This window comes from Panthera leo, chromosome F2 (genome assembly GCF_018350215.1).
Source record: "Panthera leo isolate Ple1 chromosome F2, P.leo_Ple1_pat1.1, whole genome shotgun sequence".
Lineage (NCBI taxonomy): Eukaryota > Metazoa > Chordata > Mammalia > Carnivora > Felidae > Panthera > Panthera leo.
Window position 1 is genome coordinate 903,750 of NC_056695.1, and position 19,326 is coordinate 923,075.

The 19,326-nt window shown below is 40.2% G+C and overlaps 1 protein-coding gene across 2 annotated transcripts in view; it reads right to left on the reverse strand.

Annotated features, from left to right (window-relative positions):
* The window catches only part of PRKDC (protein kinase, DNA-activated, catalytic subunit), a 214,591-nt gene that overhangs the window by 3,552 nt on the left and 191,713 nt on the right, over positions 1-19,326 (reverse strand). For both annotated transcript variants that reach the window (XM_042923148.1, XM_042923150.1), the window contains 9 exons: positions 16,015-16,102; positions 15,769-15,912; positions 11,254-11,458; positions 10,778-10,845; positions 4,510-4,730; positions 4,112-4,204; positions 1,188-1,277; positions 901-972; positions 624-825 (listed from right to left, as the gene is read on the reverse strand). In XM_042923148.1, coding sequence (XP_042779082.1) covers positions 624-825; positions 901-972; positions 1,188-1,277; positions 4,112-4,204; positions 4,510-4,730; positions 10,778-10,845; positions 11,254-11,458; positions 15,769-15,912; positions 16,015-16,102 — 1,183 coding nt within the window. The remainder of the gene's footprint in view (positions 1-623; positions 826-900; positions 973-1,187; positions 1,278-4,111; positions 4,205-4,509; positions 4,731-10,777; positions 10,846-11,253; positions 11,459-15,768; positions 15,913-16,014; positions 16,103-19,326) is intronic.

The following is a 19,326-nucleotide window of genomic DNA, read 5'->3' on the forward strand; positions in this document are numbered from 1 at the left end:
TTCAGGGTTTAATGTCAGAGAAAAGATTTGTACCACATCTTGTGCAAGACATTTTGATTATGGGGCTTCATAAAACCTTATAGTCTTCCCTTTTAATAGGAACACATTTTATTCTTGGCTCTAGTTATATAACTCATCACACCTTTTTTTGTTGTTTATATTCTTTTTTCTTTTCAAATTTTTATTTAAATTCTAGTTGGTTAATATAGAGTACAATATTGGTTTCAGGAGAAGAATTTAGTGATTCATCACTTATATACAACACCCAGTGCTCATAACAAATGCCCTCCCATCTAGCCCATCTCCCACCCACCTCCTTCCATCAACCCTCAATTTGTTCTGTCTTTTAGAGTCTCTTATGGTTTGCTTCCCTCTTTATTTTCCCCCTCACATACGTTCATCTGTTTTATTTCTTAAATTCCACAAATGAGCATCATCATACCTTCTATAACCTGTCTGAACAAGGCCAAAACAAAGTTGAGATTATCCTTTATTCTGCAAGAATGTCAAATTTAATGACCATGACAAATCAATCTAATTGATTTAAAATCTATCCATTTCCAGAAGGTCCTAGGACTATGGTTCTAAATCAGGCAAGAACAATGAGAGCAAAGTGAGCATACCTGAGTAGCTGATCCAAATGCATGTCCAAAGTCGATTCCAATCATTTCGCCTGTCTCCATGCTTACCATGAAATTGTTCAGATGTCTGTCTCCAATGCCCAGAATCCAGTGGCTAATGCACAGAAGAGCATGAGAGCTGGCAAAGTGGGAGCGGAGTGCCAGGAAGGCCTCAGGGCCTGTGCTCATCTTTAGAAAGGCCCGCCTGGGGGAGGGAGACATGATCTCTGTAGTCTCTGCTACACCACCAGCTAGTTTGTAAAGTCAGAAGGATACTTACTTTAAGAGATCAGCTGGCACTTTACTTTCCCTTCTTCTAAAAGATGTGACTGTTTCAGTACGACTAGCTGCCCTATGATTTAATAATAGGAAATACCTAATTAGAACAAATTCCTATGACTTGAAATTTAAAATTTGAAGTAATTTACACTGAAGCTCAAATATCAAACAGCTAGATTTTGATGATCTCTCGGAAGCAAAACGTTCTAAGAAACAAAAGTAAATACACAACTTTAAGAAGAATGAACTAGTCACTAAAAAGGAAAATCAAAACAAAACAAAACTTACTTAAACATCGACACGTAAGCGCCCACATCATGTTTCCCAGACATCTTTGCCAGCCATTCTCTATATTCATGTGGTGGTGCTCTGGGATCACTAACAAGTAGGAAAAAGGGAACCAGCAGTAGGAAGATATTTAGCATTGTAATGATTCAGAGGCAAAGATCATCAAGAATTAATTGAAAAATAGTGAAAAGGCAGGGAAATAAATATGACTTTCAATCACATTTAATATTAACACTGAACGAATGTTACTCTGGATCTAGAATCTCAATATATCATCATTTATTCTTAGTTACTCTGAAAGAGACAAAAGCTATTTCCTATGCAAAAATTCAGGCACAAAGTGATCAGATACAATAAACTTCCCACCTCACATAGAGAGGAACAAGATGAATTAAATGTAAGTGCTAATAATCCAGGCATACAGTTCTAAAAATCTGGTAGTGGAAGAGAGCCTTAACAATAAGGCTCTTTTTGGCTTGCCACACTCTTTTGTCGCCATTTCCAGTATGCAGATACAAACAAAACCAATATTAAATACAATAAGGTATTTTCTTTTTTTTTATTATTATTTTTTAAAAATGTTTATTTATTTTTAAGAGACAGAGAGACAGAGTGCGAGCGGGGAAGAGGCAGAGAGAGAGAGAGAGGGAGATACAGAATCTGAAGCAGGCTCCAAGCTCTGATCTGTCAGCACAGAGCCCGATGCGGGGCTCGAACCCACCAGCTGTGAGATCATGACCTGAGCCAAAGTCGGACGCTTAACTGACTGAGCCACCCAGATGCCCCCCCTCTTTTTTAATGTTTATTTTTGAGACAGAAAGAGAGAAAGATAGAGTGTGAGCTGGGGAGGGGCAAAGAGAGACAGAGACACAGAATTTGAAGCAGGTTCCAGGCTCTGCCCTGTCAGCACAGAGGCGGACATGGACCTCAAACCCACGAACTGTGAGATCATGACCTGAGTCAAAGTCGGATACTTTACCGACTGAGCCACCCAGGTGCCCCAATATGGTATTTTGTTAAATGACAATGGTTTTGAATTGAATTGACAAAGCTGTTTTCAGTAATGTTTCACAGGCAAAACGCAGTATTGGGCTGTTGGAAACATTTTTTGCACGTTCAGTCACTTTGGGGTTGTGTCAAAAGCTTTAAGTTTTCCTAAAAAGAAATCTGAAGATAGAACTACATCATATGTTACTTAGAAGTTCAATCACTTAAGGTGAATCTTTTCTGAGTTACTACTAAGTTAATGTCACAACAGAGCTCTCCATTTCAATCTAAATTCTCTCCTAGTTTCAAATGGGATGTTTAGGCCGGGAAATGGCAACATATAAATTAAGAAAAAAAATAGCAACGATTTTACTAGTAGAGGGCAGAAGCACCTTGTTTTACAAAGGCAGTGGGAGGCGCGCCTGGGTGGCTCAGTCAGTTAAGCATCCAACTTCGGCTCAGGTCATGATCTCATGGTCTGTGGGTTTGAGCCCTGTGTTGGGCTTTTGCTGACAGCTCAGATATATATATATTTGAAGAGTACTTTAAACTCCATTGATACCTATGTTTACCTTATGTATTTTACATTACTATCCCATCTTAGAAATGGAGGCATGGGACCAAGGGAAAGGCAAGTCACTTTTTCAAGAGTCCTACTACGTGTTAGGACCACTGTCAGTTGGCACTGGAGTGAGATGTGGGCTGCCTGACCCCGGAAAGTACTGTCCATCAGTTTCCCTGTCTCCCAGGGAAGGCAGAAACAACTATGGGCAAAGGACTCAAATGACTGGAATTAAAAGTTCGTGAACAAAGCCTATGTAACAACAGCAAGAGTATGAATAAGAATATGCTTAATTGCACACAAATCATTTCTGACTGATGAGAATATTGCTCCTATGTAAATACTTTCAGGGCGGAATAGGGTATAATGAAGAGAAATGGCCCAGATTTATAGCTGTTTCCTCTTCCTTCATCGTACAGCTAGTCACCAAAACTTGTCAACTCCTTCAAAATCTCTTTCAATGTGGTCCTTTTTATTCTTCACAGAAATAAAAACACCCAATCCTTTGTGATTAAAAAACATGTGTTCATTGTAGGCAATTTGGAAAATATGAAAGGATAAAGAAAAATAAAAAGCACCAGTATCATAACCTAGAATTACTCACTAATAATTCTAGCTAGCCCACTTGCATGCTGGGCAGCCTAGGACTAGTTACATAACCTCTCTGGGCCTCAACGTCCTTATCTGAACAGAGGTGTTAACAAAAACTTGTAGGTTTTTGTAAGAAAGAAATGACTTCATACACATTAAGAACTTAGAATACTGCCTAGAATGCAGAAAATTTTTAATTAAATGTTAGCTGCTAATCTTATTATTTACTTTATTTCCTTCGAGTTTTTTGTTGTTGTTTGCAAAGCTAATACTTTGGTTCACTGTGGTAAAACGCACACAACTACTGTTTGGAACCCTCTGCTCCCTTTAGTTTATTCACCCAGCCAGAGGCAGAGTAAACAACTGGCCAAGGTATAGCTCAGAGGCCCAGTTGAAAAGGTGCCCAGGGGCACCTGGGTGGCTCAGTGGGTTAAGTGTCCGACTCTTGATTTTGGTTCAGGTCATGATCTCACAGTTTGTGAGCTCAAGCCCTGCACTGGGCTCTGTGCTGACAGAGCAGAGCCTGCTTGGGATTCTCTCTCTCCCTCTCTCTCTCTGCCCCTCCCCTGCTCTCACTCTATCTCTCTCTCAAAAAATAAATTAAACAAAAAAAAAAATCAAATAAATAAATAAGGGGCCCAGAAATGACACTGGAAACACGAGGTAGAGGAAACGTGATCTAAAACAACGTTACTCCGAGGTATTATGACTGGGGAGTAACAGGCTTGCAGGACATAAGTACCCGGGGAAGGGCTGAAGAAGGAGTATTGGGGCTCTAAGTCACCTTGTATAAGCTGCTTTCTCCTCTTGTGACATGTGACTCAAAAGAAGGTCCTTCAAGGTAAAAGTATTTTCAATCCACTCAATTAGTCCTAATCTGAAAAGGAGAATGAACAGTTTATGAACACAAACCCAAACTGTTCTTTCTAGTCCTGCAGAAGCAAAAGCAGAACAGATTTCTTCACGTCAGTTCTTCACTTACCTTCTCCACATTAAGTCTGAAAAGCAGAGGTTTACAAGTGCTTATTATTCTGTTTAGCTCTTTGTGAACACTAAATAAAACACTGAATTGTCAGTTGACTTTCAAGCCCAGCTCTGTAACCTTAAATGGGGATTGGGCTGAGTGCCAGAATTTCCATTCATGTAAGTCTGTTCTAGAATGACCATGTGCATTGGTCCCACCTGGAGGTCATGGGTATGACACGGTAGGTCTTCAGCTGCATGTTTCTTTGGCTACAGGCTGCATCCTGAGAAAGGAGGACATTCATGACCTCGAAGAGCTGCTCAATCCGCTGGTCCTGGCGCAGGTCTTCACCCCCCTTGACAAGGAAGGGGTACTCTTTCTCATCATGGCCTCGGATGATGATGCGCTTCGGTTTTCTGATAGAAGCCATTACTTTTACCTTTAAGATTTATTAAAATATTTTAGGTGCAGTCTAAAAAACTGACAAAACAACCGATCATATTATCAAAAGAGGAAAAGTAAGGCTGGTTGATACTCATTCCTCAAAAAGAGACCTCTCTTTGAAGACAGAGTCAAGCGACAGAAAAATAACAGAATCTAGGACCAGCAAAAGATGTGTTACCTGTTCAAGCCCTACTGCTGTGCCTCCGGAAACTTCATATTCCTTGCTACATTTAATTGCTTATAAATGTGGATATCCTTAATAATGAGCAAAATGTACACATGTTAACTTCCTAAAATTACTTAACCTAACCCCACATATATTTTATAGAAGATACATACATACACATGCATACACACAGTTTATGTTTTGAGTTTGTTACATTCTTAAATATGACAGATGTTGACACATCAAAACATTATATTAAGAAATTCAGTAGACTGTTGGAAAGGCGAGGAGAGAATATGGCGGCGTAGGAGGACGCTCACCACGTCCTGCTGATCACTTAGATTCCACCCACATCTGCCTAAATAACCCAGAAAACCGCCAGAAGACTAGCAGAACGGAGTCTCCAGAGCCAGGCGCAAACAAGAGGCCCACGGAAGAGGGTAGGAAGGGCGGCGAGGCGGTGCACACTACACGGACTGGCGGGAGGGAGCCGGGGCAGAGGGGCGGTCCGCTGGCCAAGCAGAGACCCCGAGTCTGGCTGGCAAAAGCGGAGGGGCCGGACAGAGTGTGTTCCGACAGCAAGCAGGACTTAACATCTGGGAGGTTATAAGCTAACAGCTCTGCTCGGAGAACGGGAGGGCTGGAGGACAATGGGAGGGAGAGTTGATAAGCCCCGGACGACAGAGCTCAGCTTGGCGGGGAACAAAGGCGCTCGCCAGCGCCATCTCCCTCACCCATCCCCCAGCCAAAACCCCAAAGGGAACCAGTTCCCGCCAGGGAACTTGCTTGGACCGCGCAAACACCCAACGCTGTGCTTCTGCGGAGCCAACCCTCCGGAGGGTCTGACTCCCTCCCAGTGCCGCAGGGCCCCTCCTGAAACAGATCTCTGAAGGAAAAGCGAGCTGAGCCTCCCCCTCCCGCCCCTGTGCACCTTGCCAGTCCACCTCAGCTAATACGCCAGATCCCCAGCACCACAAGCCTGGCAGTGTGCAAGTAGCCCAGACAGGCCACGCCACCCCACAGTGAATCCTGCCCCTAGGAGAGGGGAAGAGAAGGTACACACCAGTCTGACTGTGGCCACAGTGGTGGGCTGGGGGCAGACATCGGGTCTGACTATGGCACCGCCCACCAACACAAGGTATTCAAGACAGCACAGGGGAAGTGCCCCGCAGTCCTGCACCACTCCAGGCACTATCCAAAATGAGGAAACGGAAGAATTCCCCTCAAAAGAATCTCCAGTTAATAATGACAGCTAACGAACTGATCAAAAACGATTTAAACAATATAACAGAAAGTGAATTTAGAATAATAGTCATAAAATTAATCGCTGGGCTTGAAAACAGTATAAAGGACAGCAGAGAATCTATTGCTACGGAGATCAAGGGACTAAGGAACAGCCAGGAGGAGCTAAAAAATGCTATAAATGAGCTGCAAAATAAAATGGAGACCATCACGGCTCAGATTGAAGAGGCAGAGGAGAGAATAGGTGAATTAGAAGATAAAATTATGGAAAAAGAGGAAGCTGAGAAAAAGAGATAAAAAAACTCCAGGAGTATGAAGGGAAAATTAGAGAACTAAGTGATGCACTAAAGAGAAATAATCTACGCATAATTGGTATCCCAGAGGAGGAAGAGAGAGGGAAAGGTGCTGAAGGGGTACTTGAAGAAATAATAGCTGAGAACTTCCCTGATCTGGGGAAGGAAAAAGGCATTGAAATCCAAGAGGCACAGAGAACTCCCTTCAGATGTCACTTGAATCGATCTTCTGCACGACATATCATAGTGAAACTGGCAACATACAAGGATAAAGAGAAAATTCTGAAAGCAGCTAGGGATAAACGTGCTCTAACATATAAAGGGAGACCGATAAGACTCATGACGGATCTCTCTACTGAAACTTGGCAGGCCAGAAAGGAATGGCAGGAAATCTTCAATGTGATGAACAGAAAAAATATGTAGCCGAGAATCCTCTATCCAGCAAGTCTGTCATTTAGAATAGAAGGAGAGATAAAGGTCTTCCCAAACAAACAAAAACTGAAGGAATTTGTCACCACTAAACCAGCCCTACAAGAGATCCTAAGGGGGATCCTGTGAGATAAACTACCAGAGACATCGCTACAAGCATGAAACCTACAGACATCACAATGACTCTAAACCCGTATCTTTCTATAACAACACTGAACGTCAATGGACTAAATGCGCCAACCAAAAGACACAGGGTATCAGAATGGATAAAAAAACAAGACCCATCTATTTGCTGTCTACAAGAGACTCATTTTAGACCTGAGGACACCTTCATATTGAGAGTGAGGGGATGGAGTACTATTTATCATGCTACTGGAAGTCAAAAGAAAGCTGGAGTAGCCATACTTATATCAGACAAACTAGACTTTAAATTAAAGGCTGTAACAAGAGATGAAGAAGGGCATTATATAATAATTACAGGGTCTATCCATCAGGAAGAGCTAACAATTATAAATGTCTATGCGCCGAATACGGGAGCCCCCAAATATATAAAACAATTACTCACAAACATAAGCAACCTTATTGATCAGAATGTGGTAATTGCAGGGGACTTTAACACTCCACTTACAGAAATGGATAGATCATCTGGACACACGGTCAATAAAGAAACAAGGGCCCTGAATGATACATTGGATCAGATGGACTTGACAGATATATTTAGAATTCTGCATCCCAAAGCAACAGAATATACTTTCTTCTCCAGTGCACATGGAACATTCTCCAAGATAGATCACATACTGGGTCACAAAGCAGCCCTTCATAAGTATACAAGAACTGAGATAATACCATGCACACTTTCTGACCACAATGCTATGAAGCTTGAAATCAACCACAGGAAAAAGTCTGGAAAACCTCCAAAAGCATGGAGGTTAAAGAACACCCTACTAAAGAATGAGTGGGTCAACCAGGCAATTAGAGATGGAATTAAAAAATATATGGAAACAAATGAAAATGAAAATACAACAATCCAAACGCTTTGGGATGCAGCGAAGGCAGTCCTGAGAGGAAAATACATCGCAATCCAGGCCTATCTCAAGAAACAAGAAAAATCCCAAATACAAAATCTAACAGCACACATAAAGGAAATAGAAGCAGCACAGCAAAAACAGCCTAAACCCAACAGAAGAGAAATAATAAAGATTCAAGCAGAAATAAACAATTATAGAATCTAAAAAAACTGTAGAGCAGATCAATGAAACCAAGAGTTGGTTTTTTGAAAAAATAAACAAAATTGATAAACCTCTAGCCAGGCTTCTCAAAAAGAAAAGGGAGATGACCCAAATAGATAAAATCATGAATGAAAATGGAATTATTACAACCAATCCCTCAGACATACAAGCAATTATCAGGGAATACTATGAAAAATTATATGCCAACAAACTGGACAACCTGGAAGAAATGGACAAATTCCTAAACACCCACACGCTTCCAAAACTCAATCAGGAGGAAATAGAAAGCTTGAACAGATCCATAACCAGAGAAGAAATTGAATCAGTCATCAAAAATCTCCCTACAAGTAAGAGTCCAGGACCAGATGGCTTCCCAGGGGAGTTCTACCAGACATTTAAAGCAGAGATAATACCTATCCTTCTCAAGCTGTTCCAAAAAATAGAAAGGGAAGGAAAACTTCCAGACTCATTCTATGAAGCCAGTATTACTTTGATTCCTAAACCAGACAGAGACCCAGTAAAAAAAGAGAACTACAGGCCAATATCCCTGATGAATATGGATGCAAAAATTCTCAATAAGATACTAGCAAATCGAATTCAACAGCATACAAAAAGAATTATTCACTATGATCAAGTGGGATTCATTCCTGGGCTGCAGGGCTGGTTCAACATTCGCAAATCAATCAATGTGATACATCACATTAATAAAAGAAAAGATAAGAACTATATGATCATGTCAATTGATGCAGAAAAAGCATTTGACAAAATTCAGCATCCTTTCTTAATAAAAACCGTCGAGAAAGTCGGGATAGAAGGAACATACTTAAACATCATAAAAGCCATTTATAAAAAGCCCACAGTTAATATCATCCTCAATGGGGAAAAACTGAAACTGAGAGCTTTTTCCCTGAGACCAGGAACACGACAGGGATGTCCACTCTCACCACTGTTGTTTAACATAGTGTTGCAAGTTCTAGCATCAGCAATCAGACAACAAAAGGAAATCAAAGGCATCAAAATTGGCAAAGATAAAGTTAAGCTTTCACTTTTTGCAGATGATATGATATTCTACATGGAAAATCCGATAGACTCCACCAAAAGTCTGCTAGAACTGATACATGAATTCAGCAAAGTTGCAGGATAAAAAATCAATGTACAGAAATCAGTTGCATTCTTATACACTAATAATGAAGCAACAGAAAGACAAATAAAGAAACTGATCCCATTCACAATTGCATTGCACCAAGAAGCATAAAATACCTAGGGATAAATCTAACCAAAGATGTAAAAGATCTGTATGCTGAAAACTATAGAAAGCTTATGAAGGAAATTGAAGAAGATACAAAGAAATGGGAAAACATTCTGTGCTCATGGATGGGAAGAATAAATATTGTCAAAATGTCAATACTACCCAAAGCTATCTACATTGTAGTATCTACAATACTACCCAAAGCTATCTACCCAAAGCTATATCCAATGCAATCCCAATCAAAATTGCACCAGCATTCTTCTCGAGACTAGAACAAGCAATCCTAAAATTCATATGGAACCACAAAAGGCCCCGAATAGCCAAAGTAATTTTGAAGAAGACCAAAGCGGGAGGCATCACAATCCCAGATTTTAGCCTCTACTACAAAGCTGTAATCATCAAGACAGCATGGTATTGGCACAAAAACAGACACACAGACCAATGGAATAGAATAGAAACCCCAGAACTAGACCCACAAACGTAGGGACAACTAATCTTTGACAAAGCAGGAAAGAACATCCAATGGAAAAAAGACAGTCTCTTCAACAAATGGTGCTGGCGCCAGTCAGAGTGGCCAAAATGAACAAATCAGGAGACTATAGATGCTGGAGAGGATGTGGAGAAACGGGAACCCTCTTGCACTGTTGGTGGGAATGCAAATTGGTGCAGCCACTCTGGACAACAGTGTGGAGGTTCCTCAAAAAATTAAAAATAGATGTACCCTATGACCCAGCAGTAGCACTGCTAGGAATTTACCCAACGGATACAGGAGTGCTGATGCATAAGGGCACTTGTACCCCAATGTTTATAGCAGCACTCTCAACAATAGCCAAATTGTGGAAAGAGCCTAAATGTCCATCAACTGATGAATGGATAAAGAAATTGTGGTTTATATACACAATGGAGTACTACGTGGCAATAAGAAAGAATGAAATATGGCCCTTTGTAGCAACGTGGATGGAACTGGAGAGTGTGATGCTAAGTGAAATAAGCCATACAGAGAAAGACAGATACCATATGTTTTCACTCTTATGTGGATCCTGAGAAACGTAACAGAAACCCATGGGGGAGGGGAAGGAAAGAAAAAAAGAGGTTAGAGTGGGAGAGAGCCAAAGCATAAGAGACTGTTAAAAACAGAACAAACTGAGGGTTGATGGGGGGGTGGGAGGGAGGGGAGGGTGGGTGATGGGTATTGAGGAGGGCACCTTTTGGGATGAGCACTGGGTGTTGTATGGAAACCAATTTGACAATAAATTTCATATATTGAAAAAAAAAAAAAAAGAAATTCAGCAAATAATAGGATCAATAATAGGATCAGAAAACTGCATTTGAAACCAAGGTGGGAAACTGTCTTTTGTTTGGTAAAGACAAATACATCATTCTCATACCTGAAGAACTAAATACCACAGTTGCAATCCACACACTGGTACCTACCCGCTCATCAAACCCGGTGATTCGTGCATGGTATTCTGGCACTGGCTTTCCTTTGCCATCATACTGACCTAAGACAAACCATAGAAGCTTTCTTTAGGTACAGTTTGTTACAGAACCCTGTATTTTAACACATACCTGTTGATCTAATTTTAAAAAGTTATACAATAAAATTTTTTACTGAAAGTTGTCATTTAAAAAAATCTGACTTTTTAAAAATAATGCTATTATTTTTCGATTTGACTAATGGAAGTTAGCTTCCTAATTAATGGAGTAGACTCCTAATTCAAAGTAATTATAGATTCTCCTAATGACAAAAAAATATGGCAAAATTTTAAATTCTTAATAAATTTATTAAATTCTTAAAAAAAAAAAGGTAACTATCAAGATCCCAATATTACTATTTTAGAAATCAAAAGTCCTTGCTACCCTACTATTCTCCTTAGAGTCCAGTTTTGTCACCCTAAGGGTTAACTCACCAGGAATCTCCAGCTCATTTCTCAAGAATTCTACTTTGAAATCACTCATCCAGGGTGAACATTCTTTCAGATTCCCAGGTGGCTTTGAGTCTCTGTACATTTTAGATAGTAGTGAGTTGGTAATGTCGGTGAAGTCACGAAGTTTCATTCCAGGTAGCTTAGAACCTCCTTTTCCAAAGTATTTATCAAATTCTTTTCCAAAAGCCTGAAATTAATAATTTACCTTAAATATTAATGTTTAAACTTTGAGGAAGGTTCTAGGCTTATGTTTATAACAAGTATCCAATTATTTAGGCTTTTTTCTATTTTTAAGGTTTATAGTTTTGCTTTCCTTGAATGTTTCAATACTCTAAACATGAGAAGCCTGTCTTTTGTTTGTTTCTTTGTGTTCCTCTGAAAAGACAGAAAGGCGTCAGTGGGGACTTACAGTCATAAATTCTAATCATAAATTCTAATAAGGGCTTAAAAACCTTTCAACCTCTTTGTGTTCATTATCTAGTTACTGGTCTACATCGTTATGACAAGAAGAATACTTAGGAATGAGGTACTGAGGCGCCTGGGTGGCTCAGTTGGTTAAGCGCCAGACTTCAGCTCAGATCATGATCTCACAGCTGATGAGTTTGAGCCCTGCATCAGGCTATGTGCTGACAGCTCAGAGCCTGGAGCCTGCTTCCAATTCTGTCTCCCTCTCCCACTGTCCCTCCCCCACCCACATTCTGTCTCTCTCTCTCAAAAATAAATAAATATTTTTAAAAATGAAGGAATGAGGTACTAAATAGAGTAATTCAATCAAAATGAAAAGCCCATGATTCTTCATCACAGCTGAAGAACAAAATATAAAAATACTCCTTTCCTTAATAAGGGTTTTTCAAGCCATTATTCTGGATCATAAACCAGTACAAACATTTAGATAATTTATATTTCTAAAAGCAATAATTGTAAGTCCTTTATCTTGGAACCTAACAAATATTTCTTTGTATTAGTCTCTAATTGTATAGTCTCTATATTTTTGATACAAAATAAAAAAAACAAAAACAAAACTCAAGAGTATCATTAATAGTGACTTAATAATAGTCATCAAGATTTACCTACTCGTCTTTAATTAGAAATTTTTTACAAAATTTCAAACTCACCCCAAAACACAAATCTGGTATAAATGAAATATTTGCTCTATTTTAAGACAATCCATTATAGTAAAATTGACATCTATAAAACAAACTTATTCTTTAATCTGTAAATAGATTAAAAGTATAGAAACAATCTGCAATTCTTAGAATACATGGAAAGATTATCTATTTCCAAACATAATCAGTACCAGCAACATATGTGAATGGCATAATGCCCTCTGAAGTGAAATTCTGTTTTGACAGATCATTATTTTAATCAATTAGTGCAAATCGTATGCTGATTTGGTATGAAGCATAAAGTTCTAGATTGGTTTTCCAAGGTACTAGAAATCAACCTCAAAACAAGTATCATGCCTGGTAGGAATAATCGAGGTTCATTTCTGCTGCTATGATACGCTCCCTGGGTTAGAGTTGGCAGAAGCTGTGCTCAGCAGCAGCTGGGAAGAAGTGGTCCACCCTAACAGATTTCCAGCGTAAAGCCTTCCCAGCACACAGGGAAAAGCGGCCATGAATTCAAGGGATAACACACAGTCTTCACTGGGGACACAGGTGATAAACAGGGTCAGACATTCTCACACTGAGGAGACAGACAGGCAGCAAACTGGGGTGAGGGCAGGGGTCACAGCACCCTGAGAGCAGGGCAGATGGGGGAAGGCTGCAGAAGGACGGTACTGCTGAAACGAAGTCTTCTCCCAGGTGATGGATCGGTTCCGCTATGCTGGGGGACCTGGTGTCAGTTGCCATTCTGCCATTCTCCTCATTTGACACTGGGCGAGTCTCTGTTTTTCAGATCTAGCTTCTCTGTGTAGAACAAGGCATGAAGAAGTACAGTCTGCAAGTCAAAGCCCACTGCCTGTTTTTATAAACAAAGTTTCATTGGAATCCTGGCAACGATATCCTTTCAGTCACGTACCGTCCAGGGCTGCTTTTGTACTAGGACGGCAGATTTGAGCACTTGCAACATGAGCCTGGAATGGCCCAAAAGCGCAACATCCGGACCTTGACAGAAAATGCACACAGACTACCGGCTTAAGACAAAACCAACACAAACCCTTTTCCAAATCTAGGATTCTACAATCCTATAAATTGCATAGTACACCGATTGTAAGTAAAGTATGTATACTTGCTGTTATGAGGCCCTTGCATATTCAATACTGTGAGATGAGACAGACGTCATACAATGTGGAGCCTAATGTATGTCACAATATGGAATATAGAGAAGTTAGGGTTTTACCTTCACTTTCAGGATACATCCCTGGGCACATTCAGGCAACAGACAGTCCTGTACGTTCCCACATTCACACCATTAACTAAAACTACCCTAAGTAGGAAGTACCCACCAAAATCTATCTCTACTTACCAAAACTATATCAATTATTCACCTAATTCAAGATGCCAGTTTCACGTCAGGCAGTATTTAGTAGGCGGAAAGAAAAATCCCTGTCCCCAAGTCTAAATGAGGAGGCATAAATTAAAGAAAGAATTAAATATGGTTTCCCACTCCTGAGGATCTCCCCAGAAGAACCCATACACAGATACTCACAGCAGCAGTATTTATAACAGCTAAGACGTGGAAATACTCCAAATGTGCATCAGCTGACAAAAGGATAAAGAAAATGTGGCAGGCCCTAACAGTGCAATAGCATACAGCAATAAAAAGGAATGAAGTCCTGACACATGCTGTAGCACGGATGAACTCTGAAAACATTATGCTGAGTGAAGGAAGCCAGTCACATACTGTAAGATTCCATTTATACAAAGTGTCCAAAAGAGGCAATCCACAGAAACAGAAGGCACTTCGGTGGTTGCCTGGGAGTGGAAGCAGCGGGTGGGGGTGGGGGATTGGGAGCACCTGCTAACAGGTATGGGCTTTCTTTTTGGGGTGATGAAAATGTTCAAAAATGTGGTGATATTTACACAATTCTGAGTATAGCAAAACTACAGTATTGTACCCTTTTGCTTTTTAAAGTTTATTTATTTTGAGAGACAGAGCGTGCATGAGAGTTGGGGAGGGGCAGAGAGAGAGAGGGAGAAAGAGAGAATCTCAGGCAATCTCCACAACGTCAGTGTGGAGCCTGATGGGGGGCTCGAACTCACAAACCATAAGATCATGACCGGAGTTGAAGTCAGATGCTTAACCGACCGAACCACCCAGGCGCCCCTTCAGTATGATACACTTTAAATAGATGGATTATAGGGTGTGTGAATTATATCTTAATAAAGCAGTTACTTAAAAAAACACTAGGGGTGCCTCAGTTGGTTAAACATCTGGCTCTTGGTTTCAGCTCAGGTCGTGATCTTGCAGTTTCATGGGTTCGAGTCCCTCATTGGGCTATATGCCGACAGTGCGGAGCCTGCTTATGATATTCTCTCTCTCTCTCTCTGTCCCTTACCCACTAATGCTGTCTCTCCCTCTCAAAATAAACTTTAAAAAAAAGTCTTAAAAAATAAATAAATAAATAAATAAATAAATAAATAAATAAATAAAAAAAAAGATTCTCCTTTGCACTAGAGACTGAAACTGAGAACTCTGGCAGTATGAGTCCCAGGACTTCTCCACATGCTCTTAAAGTTTACTAAACAAAAGTAATTTGACCAAAGTTACAACAAAAATCAGTGTGATTAATGCTAACAAAGGCGTACATAAGGTGTGTTACACAACAGAGAAGGAGTATCTAATTCTCGTCCGGGAAGGAGGTTCAGGGAAGGCTCTACAGAAGAAATGATGCGTACGTCAAGTCTCGAGAGTGAGTTCTCCAGATGGACAAGGGAGAGAAGGTAAACCCGCTTAGAGGGAACAACAAGCACAAGGCCTGGCAGTATGAAATCTGGACATTTCAAGTTTCATTTTGATCTCCACTGGCTCCCAGGAGCTTTTCCTGAACTGAAGGGCAACTTTAGAAACAGCTCTCATGTATCCACACTTGTCCTCAAGCCACAGTTCTTTATATACTGTATTTGTCAGCCAATCCCTTTGAATTCAGGAACGGGGTCTGTCTTCTCTTTGTATGTCCTGTAGCACTCAGGAGTATGCCTTGGACAGATATTAAGTGCTCAAAATGTTTATCAACTATAAAATGCAAATATTTTCTTGATCCAACATACATATCATTATGAAAATTATAATTACTAAACTACACACAACCTTCAAATCTAAAAATCTGAGCATGAAGAAAATAATGCAATAAAAACTCCATGGTTTTTCTATTGCCTCACCTGCCACCATCTGACATAAATACATGTATCACTATCTCACAGAAAGTATCAGATCTAAAGAAAAGGTTACAAACTCAACAGACATTTTAAAACCAGAATTATTAACAAGCCAGCAAATGTACAAACTAATCTTCACAATGGTTCCATTATCATAAAAGCAGACTACCCATACCTGAATGAACCTCTTTCTGAAAGCTCCAAGGCCTGGAACCTTTGGGTCTCCCAAAGCTGCATACATTCTTTCATACATCTTTTCAATGTGTTTTTTATTAACAGGGGTTTTTGCTAGTTCAACCTTGATATCATCAGTCCAGTCCTGTGCAGAAAAAAAAAAAAAAAAAAAAGGGAAAAATCAAGTTGACTACAAGTAGATTTTATCCAAATTCTATGTTTTATGAACTGGAAGCTATTACATTACCTTAAAGAGCATTTCAGGATTAGAGAGCTGCTCTAGGGCACTAATAAAATCTTGAATCACTCCTCCTTGATCCAACTTAATTTTAATCCTATAAAACAATTACCAAGTTTAGGTAATCAAACATCTTCCAAAGATCAAAGCCTATGGTTTTTGTATATAACAATTACTTATATTTATATATAAAACTATACACATACACACACACACACACACACACACACAAACTAATAGTCTAGGGAAGGAGCAATTTTAAAATTCTGTTCAATATTAGATGAAGAACAAAGTATGTATTCTACCAAGAAGTGAGGTTCTTTTTCTTTTTTTAAATTTACATCCAAATTAGTTAGCATATAGTGCCAACAATGATTTCAGGAGTAGATTTCTTAATGCCCCTTACCCATTTAGCCCATCCACCCTCCCACAACCCCTCCAGTAACCCTCTGTTTGTTCTCCATATTTAAGAGTCTCTTATGTTTTGTCCCCCTCCCTGTTTTTATATTAGTTTTGCTTCCCTTGCCTTATGTTCATCTGTTTTGCATCTTAAAGTCCTCATGTGAGTGAAGTCATGTGATAGGTCTTTTGCTGAGTAATTTCGCTTAGCATAATACCCACTAATTCCATCCATGTAGTTGCAAATGGCAAGATTTCATTCATTTTGATTGCCGAGTAATACTCCATTGTATATATACACCACATCTTCTTTATCCATTCATCCATCGATGGACATCTGGGCTCTTTCCATGCTTTGGCTATTGTTGATAGAGCTTCTATAAACATGGGGGTGCACCTGCCCCTTCGAAACAGCACACCTGTATCCCTTGGATAAATATATAGTAGTGCAATTGCTGGGTCATAGGGTAGTTCTATTTTTAATTTTTTGAGGAACCAACATACTGTTTTCCAGAGTTGGCTGCACCAATTTGCATTCCCACCAACAAAGGAAAAGAGATCCTCTTTCTCCGCATCTTCCTTGCCAGCATCTGTTGTTGCCTGAGTTGTTCATGTTAGCCATTCTGACAGGTGAGGTGGTATCTCATTGCGGTTTTGATGTGTATTTCCCTGATGATGAGTGATGTTGAGCATTTTTTCATGTGTCAGTTGGCCATCTGGATGTTTTCTTTGGAGAAGTGTCTATTCACGTCTTTCGCCCATTTCTGCACTGGATTATTTGTTTTTTGAGTGTTGAGTCTGAAAAGTTCTTTATAGATTTTGGATACTAACCCTTTATCTGGTATGTCATTCGCAAATATCTTCTCCCATTCTGTCGGCTGCCTTTTAGTTTTGCTGATTGTTTCCTTCACTGAGCAGAAGCTTTTTTTGTTGACGAGGTCCCAGTATTTCATTTTTGCTTTTGTTTCCCTTGCCTCTGGAGATGTGTTGAGTAAGATGTTGCTGCGGCCAAGATCAAAGAGGTTTTAGCCTGCTTTCTCCTTGAGGATTTTGATGGCTTCCTGTCTTACATTGATGTGTTTCATCCATTTTGAGTTTACTTTTGTGTCTGGTGTGAGAAAGTGGTCCAGGTTCATTCTTCTGCATGTCGCTGTCCAGTTTTCCCAGCACCACTTGCTGAAGAGACTGTCTTTATTCCATTGGATATTCTTTCCTGCTTTGTCAAAGATTAGTTGGCCATACGTTTGTGGGTCCATTTCTGGGTTCTCTATTCTGTCCCATTGATCTGAGTGTCTGTTTTTGTGCCAAGAAGTGAGGTTCTTAGATAAGGTAAAAGCAAATATCCTTGCCAATGATGCTGACATTTTGATGCACATAATTTGATACATATAGTTTCTGAAGTTATAAAAGAAAAGGCCACATTCTTTTAAAAAAAAAAAATTTTTTTTTAACGTTTTATTTATTTTTGAGACAGGGAGAGACAGAGCATGAACGGGGGAGGGGCAGAGAGAAAGGGAGACACAGAATCGGAAGCAGGCTCCAGGCTCTGAGCCATCAGCCCAGAGCCCGACGCAGGGCTCGAACTCACGGACCGCGAGATCATGACCTGAGCTGAAGTCGGCCGCTTAACCGACTGAGCCACCCAGGCGCCCCGAAAAGGCCACATTCTCAACACACTTTCAAACCTTTCTCTTTTCTTTCTTTCAAAAAAAAATGAATCATGTTGCAGTAGACTGTGCTGAGAGACAGGCAGGGGGGTGGTAGGCAGGGCACCAGCAGTGGCAAATGGGATATGCACAGCCAACCCATCCACAAATCATGACAAAAGCTGTATCTTACTCGTCTTCTCAGAAACACTCTAAATAATGAAACAAATGAGGTCATGACAAAAAAAAAAAGCTCGTAACAGAGAATGTCAACTAGAACACCATTCCTTTTCCAAGTTTTCCTGTAAAAGTAATACACTATTGCTAGTTATATCAACAGTCTCCACTTACAACTCAAATGGAAAAATGAAAAGGACGACACTTCAGGCAGTCTACTGAATCTTCGAATTAAAGAATAATTTCAGTAACTGATTTCAAAAAGTATCTCATCCACTCTCAACCAACAAATTACTGTCAACTATTACTATTATAAGGACAGAATGTCTCATGAATAAAATTCTAAGATGAAGCATATTTTATTTTTTTAAGTTTATTTATTTTGAGAGACAGTGTATGTACATGCACAGGAGGGGTAGAGAGAGAGAGAGAGACAGAGTCCCAAACAGGCTCTGAATTATTGTTGCAGAGCCCAATGCAGGGCTTGAACTCATGAAACGTGAGATCAGACCCGAGCTGAAATCAAGTCGGATGCTTAACTGACTGAGCCAGCTAAGGTACCCCAAAGATGAAATTTATTTTAAAAAAGGAAAGGGGCACCTGGGTGGCTCAGTTGGTTAGGTGTCCGACTTTGGCTCAGGTCATGATCTCACAGTTCATGGGTTCAAGCCCTGTGTCAGGCTCAGTGCAGACAGCTCAGAGCCTGAAGCCTGCTTCAGATTCTGTGTCTCCCACTCTCTCTGTCCTACCCCACTGACGCTCTGTCTCCCTCTCTCTCAAAAATAAATAAACATTAAAAGAAAGGAATTTGGGGGCACCTGGCTGACTCAGTCAGTAGAGCATACGACTGTGCATTGTAAATTTGAGCCCCACGCTGGGCATAGAGTGCACTTAAAAATTAAAAAAGGAAAGAGGGACACCTGAGTGGCTCAGTTGGTTAAGCTTCTGACTCTTGATTTTGGGTCAGGTCATGATCCCATGGGTTCATGAGTTTAACCCCACACTGGGTTCTACTTTGACAACGTGGAGCCTGCTTGAGATTCTCTCTCTCCCTCTCTCTGCCACCCCACCACCTCTACCCCTGACTCAAGCACGCTGT